The sequence below is a fragment of the Dasypus novemcinctus genome, chromosome 11 (assembly GCF_030445035.2).
Source record: "Dasypus novemcinctus isolate mDasNov1 chromosome 11, mDasNov1.1.hap2, whole genome shotgun sequence".
Classification (NCBI taxonomy): Eukaryota; Metazoa; Chordata; class Mammalia; order Cingulata; family Dasypodidae; genus Dasypus; species Dasypus novemcinctus.
The window spans coordinates 94,713,166-94,722,458 of record NC_080683.1 but is presented as its reverse complement, the minus strand read 5'-3'; the positions used below and the strand labels follow the sequence as shown (position 1 = coordinate 94,722,458).

Genomic DNA, 9,293 nt, shown 5'->3' with positions numbered 1-9,293 from the left:
AAGTGAAAACCTGAACCCTTGCAGATGTCAGCAGCCACCTTGCTTCAACATGTGGCAACAGACTTTGGTGAAGGAAGTAACTTATGCTTTATGGTCTGGTACCTGTAAGCTTCTACCCCAAATAAATAACCCTTATAAAAGTCAACAGATTTCTGGTATTTTGCATCAGCAACCCTTTGGCTGCCTAATACAGTGGACAGTATGTTCTTCCCCACATATTTTATTTTCATGTGCTAATTGTTTATAACCAGACACAAGAAGTAAGTACAAACAATGCAAGACTCTAAATTTCTAGTTGGTAATTTTTTAAAAAATCACTTTATTAAACCTGTTACAGTAGGATCCATTTTTTTAAATGTAAGAACAAAATATTCTAGGATTGACCAAAATGTTGTCAGTGGGTGATGACATTAGAAGTTATTGTCCTTTTTGATTCTCTGAATTTTCTAATTTTTCTACAATGAATATGCATTTTTTTAAAACTTTTAAGCCAATTCTTATACACTCTTTTCCACCAATCTTTTCAGTTTATGGCCTATCAGCAAGGATCTTGACAACTGCTGACACCCATCTTGTTTCCTGGGTTTTATTTCAAACTATCGTGAACTTTTCCTTCAGTAATTTTTGTTAAAGGCATTTCCTATTAACCAGAGTTAAAGTGTGACCTTTGATAAACTAGATATTAGATAAAAATTATGCACAAAATGTAAACTCATTATTAGATTGAGTTATAAAGCAAATATCCTATGCAATATAAGACAAACCACAAATTGTACCCTTTTATTACCTGGTTTGACATAAACTGTTAAATTACTTTTTAAAGGGGTGCACATACGTGCTTTTTATTTGGAAATTCCATATTTAATAAAAGTCAATTCAGATATCAACTATTGTGGAAATCTAATAATTCAAGCAATGACAAAGTGAATTGCATCTTGTTACTGTCTACCAAAAATCAAATAACATATTTTAAACCTGGTAAAAGCAAGAATATATTCAGTCAAGAGCATACCATTTATAAAAATAGTATTGCTATCTAGTCATGAGTTCCTCTTTACATTACTGCAACTCCTAAAATTTAGAATAAATGTAGCAATCACATACTATAGTCCATGAAAAGAGTATATTTTTTATTTTTTGTTTATACATGTTTCAACTTTCAATAATAAAATTCAATAAATTTGATTCCCTTATCATAAAAACTTGCTTTACACATTATTTACATGTTCCCAAACTTTACAGTCATACAAAACATCACAAGGATTTAACTGTCTCTATAAACAATAACATCACATAGAAAGGAATAGGAAGCTAACTAATCAAGTAACATACATTCAAAGATTAAACTGTAGGATATGCACAGTGTATTTGGCACTGTTCATTATTATAGTGCCTTCCTCTCAGAGACAGGCATTCTTAAGCGAGTCACAAAATATCAGAATTTGCTATTTGCATCAAAACCAGCTTTCAAACTTTGAAACAGGAAATCACTTAGCTTTAAGAAACATAAAACCACCAAATTGGAAATGGAATTCAAACCCTCCAAATTGCTATATTCCAAAAAGCTGCCATCCATAAAGTAGGTTTAATTTGGTAATTTTTCAAATTTTTGTGGAAAGTGTAAGAAGAAACTATTTAAAGACAGTATCCTTCAATACATACAGACTAACAACACTTTTCTTTAAAACTGTTTTTCTTGGGAGTGCAGAGAAGCCTCCCATGTGATGATTGTGGTAGGAATTTTAAGTAGGCAATCATTAATGACCAAAGTCATTAACATTGTAGAGATTGTACTAGCAGCTGGGCTTATGAGGAAAAAAGGCTGGAATGCCCATATCTGAATCCAGAATCCTTAGTGACTTGTTTTAAGGGTCTCTTCCTAGGAATAAGACTCAGGTCACAGATTATAAATATACTTTGATGTGTAACACTACAATATTATGAAATGGAGAAAATAAAGGCACAAAGACTCAACTATTAAACCTTTAGCAACTTGAGCTATATTCCAGTGTGAAATTATTTGACAAATATCAAGTACCTTCATTTCAATAGGACCCATTAAATTTAATTCATCAAAGCCATACATACTCCAAAATGTTTATAAAAGACACTTATATTTAACATATTTATGAAGGATATAAATTCCATCTTAAACTAAGGCAAGAAAGCCCAGTAAAACATGAATCAGAGTACAGATAAAGGAAAATTGGAAATTCGTGGTAAACGTTAAGGATATACTACAGCTTCACAGAAAACCTTTTAGCAATAAAGACACAAAAAAAGCCTTACAATATAAAAAGGACTATGAAGTGCAAAGTAATGTCACTGGACAAAAATTTAATTTAATCATTTTTATTTAAAGTGTATTTTTAAAATCATAAAAGGTTTTGTAACCAAAGTTGAAACACACTTCTTCATAGCTTCAGAATTTGACATAGCTTTTCAAATCCAATCTTCTTTGCTATTTTGCAAACTTCTGTGACCTTGAATTTAAACTACTCCATTCTAAATGTACAATTTTAGATAACTACTGCTAAGATGGTTTTCTCAAAACATCCCATCAAATATAAATAATGGTTTTTGTCCAAGGATCAGGAGGGAAGAAATATTAAACACCTATCAAAAAATCATTTATTGATTTAAAAAATAACAGAAGCTGTACTGTTCCGTTATAAAAGAGAACATGTAAAGTTAAATTAATTTTGTAGACTTATAATATTTTACTCCATCCAGTTTCAATCCTATTTATGAACTTTTATGCAAATCACCATCAGGATTTGCTGAGTAAAATTCCAAGGTGTTAACATGGCTCTGAAGTGTAATTCCAAAGTGGAACAGGTTACTTTTGTGGGAAAGAACTCACAAGTTAAGTTCCCTCAAATGCTCTTTTTTTAACTTTAAATAAAGTTAATGGAATAATTTTTTTCAACCAACTTTGGGTACACACTGTCCTGAAGCAAAAGGAGGAATCAAAATGTTCTTGTATTAAGAAATCTTCCACTTTTAAGATTATAGCTTATCCCCTTGCTCCACCCCCACTTTTTTTTGACTGCCAAATCAATATTTTAATTTTTCATTTATGCATTTCAATGTAATTTTTAAAAATGGTATTAACAACCCAGAGCACAAACATCACATGAACACTCGTCACACTGTTTGACTATAATGAAGTAAATTATAAAAATGGACGGACATCTGAAGATAGGTATTCCTGCTGTCGAAGATGAGCAAGCTTTTAACACGTGAGCAGCACCGAACTCCACTCCTTTGGAGACTCCGCAAACTCAGAATGTTTACATTTAATAGACTCAATCTAGTTCTTAAAAATGAAAGTTTGGTCACTAGAAAAAACAACATAAATTATTACCCACCCTCCCAAACTAAAACAAATGGCTCTTATCATTCCCTCTTCTCCCCACAAAAATAGGGAAGTAGTTGGGGCTGAAGCTTTTAAATTTGAAATTTCAACTCTTAAAACATTGCTGCCATTTGCCCAAAGCTGCTGGTCTTTGTATTTCCTTCTTCAGTACTTCCTCCATTTATAAGTTTATTTCTATACACATACATACAATAAGTGTGCACATAATTGCACACACACTCTCAAGTAAGACACTTTTTTGTGTTTGTTGATAAATTATGAGGATCATAGACTGGGTGTGTACAGGGTTTCATGGGTGCTTTGTAAACATCAGAGTCATTTGGGTCCTTTTCTCCAAAAGCCTGAAATCGAATTACACAACCAGGGATGACTACTTTCCCAGACGTTGTTCGCAGGCTGCGTATTGACGAAGGGCAGAGAAAAAGTCCTCATAACTGATGTTTAGGTAGGAAGGCAAAGAGCTAAAAAGAAAACACAGGGGAGAAAGTAATTAGATGATATACTGTAATTTCATGGGGGAAGAGGGGACAGAAAGATAATGACTAAGAAAAGGTTAAAGATCTAAGAGAGTAAATTTACAAGCTGAGTGTGCCAAAACATTTCTATTAAAAGATTGTGAAAATTCACTGTGAAACAGTTCACATAAAAAATAATCAGCCCTTCCTTCCATAAGAAGAGAAAAGCTAATTCTAATTAGATTCAGAAGCTGTTAAAGCATAAGCCTAGATTATTGCAAAGTTGTCTATCTATTTATAAAAGACCTCACTCAAATCCAAGGTAAGGACTCTGTGGTCAGACTACAGTGAGTACTTGAGCGGTTTAGGAAAGCCAGACTTCATCAGGCAGAGCAGCACAGCGTCCCCACGTGATGATGCACGGAGGCCATGGGTGAGCTATCAATAAACGAACAAAAGTTATCTCTGCCATTTTCAATTGTTCAAGGATGCAATGACAGTGTGAAAGACAAACATTTTAAAGGCAGAACGAACACACATTTGGAAAGTTTCCCTTTAAGTATTTTAAACTTAAAAAATAATTTTCAATAATTAACATTTTAAAAATCTCTAATTTATAGAGCTTTTTAAAAAAAATTTTTTAAAGATACATAAATCACACAAAATGTTACAATAAAAAATATAAGCGGTTCCCATATACCCCACTTCCCACACTGCCCACTTCTCCCATATCGACAACTTCTTTCATTAGTGTGGTACAGTCATTTGATGAGTACATTTTGGAGCATTGCTATATAGCATGGACTATAGTTTATGTTGTACTTTACACTCTCTCCAGTCCATGCAGTGGGTTATGGCAGGATATATAATGTCCTACATCTGTCCCTGCAATACTGTTCAGGACAATGCCAAGTCACAAAAATGTCCCAATATCACACCTCTTTTTCCCTCTCCCTGCCTTCAGCAACTCCCACAGCCACTGTTTATTGGAAAACCAGTATCAGAGTCAAACATGTAGTTGGAGCATAAGAGTCAAATTTAGAGTTCTACATTCATGTACACCAAAAGACAAAGGATCAAACAAACCTGACATGGAAAACACCTGCCTGACCCTTAAGTTCTTTTAGCTAAGTTTCTTTCTCTGTCTTTCCTCTGACTGCCTAAAATTCTGGAACAATTCACCTACTTGCCTCCCTTTCCTTTTTATCTTAATAATCCTTTCAAACAACCTTATGTCTATTCATGCTACTGAAGTGATTTCCTCATTTAATGCCATTTAATTATCTTCTTGCTAAAGCTTGCTTCAAATGTCCTCAAACTTCCCATTTCCCCAAGTCCTCCTCATTCTACCCTATGTACCAACAGTTTCATCTCCTATCACTCCTTAAGAAGCACTTGGGAGGGCGGCGGACTTGGCCCAGTAGTTGGGGCGTCCGTCTACCACATGGGAGGTCCGCGGTTCAAACCCCGGGCCTCCTTGACCCGTGTGGAGCTGGCCCATGCGCAGTGCTGATGTGTGCAAGGAGTGCCCTCCCACGCAGGGGTGTCCCCCACGTAGGGGAGCCCCACGCACAAGGAGTGCGCCCCGCAAGGAGAGCCGCCCAGCGCGAAAGAAGTGCAGCCTGCCCAGGAGTGGCGCAGCCCACATGGAGAAATGACACAAGATGACGCGGACAAAGAAGATGCAGCAAATAGACACAGAGAACAGACAACCGGGGTGGGGGGGAAGGGGAGAGAAATAAATAAATAAATAAAATCTTAAAAAAAAAACAAAAGAAGCACTTGGGAGAGGGAGAAGCGAGATGGCTCAGGTTTAAAAGGGCACTCACCAGCTCTCACAAAAAAATGGCTGAGAAGGGGCAAGATCCTGTCTAAGTGAGCTGTTTTGGGAACCCACAGAGCAGGAGGCATCAGGGCATCGATCTGGAGGGTTAGAGATAAAAAGCTCCAGGGAAAATCTTGGTAGGTTGGTAGGTGTACGTCCAGGAGATTTGAATCTTTGGGCTGTCCATGTGCCAGCTGAACCCTGAGGCTCAGCGGAGTTGCAACACCTACCCTCTAGTTCATGGGACTCACCCGGACAACTAACAAGGAGGTAAGGATGGAACAACCACCATACCAAGGAACCGAGAGAGCCTACAAGTACAAGTAAGAGAGTTCCATCCATTAGCCGTATGAGATCGAAGCCCCCTCTCAATTAGAGGTGGAATGGGCATCACCATCCCAGAATCCTCAGGATTGGGGAATAAAATATGGACGAGAGTAGATTTACTGGTATTCTACTATACACTTATCGTGATGCTAGCAATGGAAGAAATTATATTACTGATGTGGAGTCGGTGGCCACTGGAGGTGCTGAAGGTAGGGAAAGGGACTTCGAATTGTCCTGAATAACATTGCAACAACAGATACAGGACATTATATATCCTGCCATAACCTACAAAATTGAGTGGGAGAGACTGTAAACTACAATGTAAACTATAATCCATGCTGTGGGGTAGTAATGCTCCAAAATTTGTTCATCAATTGCAATGAATGTACCATTGGGGTACATTGGGAGGAGTGGGGCATATGGGAATCCCTTTTATTTTTTTATGTAACATGTTATGTAAACTAAGTATCTTTAAAAATATACGTACATATATATTTAAAAAAAAGAAGCACTTGGCCCACTACCCCTCAGTGCCTCAGAAGCAGCTTTAATTCTTCCCAGACTGTTCCATCAGGGCCCCACCCTTCTCCTACTTCTGTGTATTATGATTAAGACATAGTCTCTGCCATGGTGGTGCTCAGTCTGGTGGGGAGACAAATACAGAGCAAATTCAACATAATGTGGTAAGAGCTCTGACAGACGAGTGCACAGAGGTTCCTTGGAGAGTATCTGACGCCCATTATCAGATTTTATAGTCTCAACTCCATATTCAATTGTCCATTTTAAAAATAAAGAGATGTTTAATTAACTTTAAAAAAAACACACACACACCTTCCCTCCAAACCACTCCCAATTTCACCAAAGTATTTGCTGGTGCCTTTCTCAGAGCCTACAAATATAGGCACCTAAAATAACTTAGAAAACTCCCTGGAGAAAAACATTGAAGAAAAACATCATATGCTCAATATAAGGAAATTCAGAGTTTAGAGATCTGGGTTCTAATTCCACTTTGCTACAAACTTGAGTAATGTCTCTCTCCCACTTTCTTCACCTATAAAATAAAGAGGTAGTACCAAATGATCTATTCCTTTCCAAGTCTAATACTGTATGTACTCTTTTCTCCCTTCTGCCCAAGCTCAAAGCATTTCTTAAAGGAGTTCTTAGTGCTGCATTCCTTCATGTACATTTTAAAGAGGTCCTCCATTCACATAGGTTCAACTACTTCCTAGGTACTGCAGCCTCCAAATGTACATCTTCAGGCTTGACTTCTCACGCAAGCGCCAATCTAAACCTTCATCTAGTGAATATTCCCATCCAAACAGTCTATAGCCTCAAAGTTATCCTATCCTTGAATTCAACATCTTATTCTCCAAATCAAGGCTCCCTGGACTTTCTAATTTCTCTCAATAACAACATAATTCATTTAGTCACTAGGGTTTAAAATCTTAGATTTCATCTTTCCTAAATTCTTCTCCAATCAACAAAGTGCTAAACCTGCAATTATACTTGGTAAATACTTCTATAGATAGATAGATTTTATAGTATTTTGCTTACAAGATCCAGAATTTAAACATAATTGAAAGCAGTTTCTCCTTTGTTTTAAATCAGAATGTGGTAGATACAGCCCATAAGTCCACACCTGTTTCTGTAAATAGTTTTACCAAACAGCCATATCCATTTGTTTATGTATTGACTATGGCTGTTTAATTACACTAGCAAAGCAACAGAAAGGAGTGGACTTTATGGCTCACAAAGCCTAAAATATTTACTATCTGGTCCTTTACAGAAAAAATTTGCAAATCCTGTCCTTAATAATCAGTTTCATCTCTATCAATGTATTCCTTATCACTTCTCCCCCAAATTACAGCTAAGTCACCTTCAATTGTCTTTTTAGCCTTGCCCAAATCTAATCTACTGAGTAAAGAGCTGCCAAACAAGTCTTCCAGAATCACGGTTCCCACATTATCTGCAGGCTCAATGATTTCCTACTGCCTGTCCAAACAAGTGGCATCATGCTGGCACTCAAAGCCTTCCAAACTTCAAAGCCTTCCAAATTTCTAAACCCCCAAACTAGCTGATTGCCCCTTATACAACTACCCAATACTCTCTGCTCTCTTATGGTCAGTTCTCTCACTACTTCTTAAAACTCCATGTTTACCCACTCCCTCCCCACTTTTCTATTTTTCTCTGCCCACCTCTTAAACTTCCTTTTGCTCTGATTTCAGAAATTCTACCCATTTTACAAAGTTTAGATCAAGTCATACCTCTTCTGTATAATCAACAACTCTGGCCCACAAAGATACTTCTCACCCCCAACCTCCCGTGACAATTAGCATCAATTCCAAACATATGCACAATCATATACTCTCTTGTATCTACATTTTTTTTAGGAGGTACCAGGGATTGAACCTCATATACGGGAAGCAGGCACTCAGCCACTCAAGCTACATCTGCTCCCAATGAGAGTTGGTTTTTTCATTTGTTTGTTTGTTTTTAGGAGGTACCAGGGATCAAACCTGGGACCTTGTAAATGGGAAGCAGGTGCTCAACCACTTGAACTACATCTGCTCCCCTACAAGTTTTTATTTTACCACTTACACTAAAAAACACATGAGAGAAAGGTTCTTGTATTATAATTCTTTGGGATTCCCATCACACCTAGTACAGTGCTGTGCTCAAGAAACTAAATCACCCCCAAGTTAGTACACTTTTAATTACTTACACAATCTCAGTCAATCTGATATGCCAGGGAAGAAAGCCTAATGTGCTGTCCACAGGACCAAACTTCAGTACTAAATCAGGATCAGGGAAACCACGTGAACCTTGGAAATAAAGAAATACAAATGAACTTAACATGAATTACTACTTAATCTAGATAAATAAACATACCAAGGACAAAATCTGTTAATCAAATTGGCTTTTTATGCTTTGAACATCTGTTCTCTTCAGAAGCTTTACCTGTATGTTTCCATACCCCCACCTTCACCCCAACATATACATTAATATTTATGTTAACTCCAAATGTGGAAGTTTTTCAAAAGTCCATTTAACTGAATTGATTATCTCCTAAGAAGGGGTAATGCAACTCCTCACTAAACCTGATAGGTACCCAAAAAAACTCCATCTATCTTTCAAGATTCTGCTTAAGCATTCTCTTGGCATATTGGGAAAGGAATTGCTTTAAGGCCACAGCTGCCTATTCTGGCCAGAGAATCAAATAGTTAAATAATTTCTGAGGATAAAAAGGAACATAGAAAGTACCTACACTTCTTCCCTATCCCAAGCTCCACATTTTACATCTAAGGAT

At 36.9% G+C, this 9,293-nt stretch overlaps 1 protein-coding gene across 3 annotated transcripts in view; it reads right to left on the bottom strand.

Annotated features, from left to right (window-relative positions):
• Positions 1 to 1,109: 1,109 nt before the first annotated feature.
• NUS1 (NUS1 dehydrodolichyl diphosphate synthase subunit) overlaps positions 1,110 to 9,293 on the bottom strand; it is a 28,653-nt gene continuing 20,469 nt past the window's right edge. The window contains exons 4-6 of one of the 3 annotated variants that reach the window (XR_011650118.1): positions 8,709 to 8,808; positions 4,146 to 4,272; positions 1,110 to 3,840 (exon numbers count right to left, since the gene is read on the bottom strand). Coding sequence is in view for 2 of the 3 variants with exons in the window: in XM_004471244.4 (XP_004471301.1) it covers positions 3,750 to 3,840; positions 8,709 to 8,808 (191 nt within the window). In the remaining variant the exon portion in view is untranslated. Of the gene's footprint in view, positions 3,841 to 4,105; positions 4,273 to 8,708; positions 8,809 to 9,293 lie in introns of those variants that run through there. The other 2 variants (XM_004471244.4, XM_058307328.2) reach the window with 2 other exon arrangements.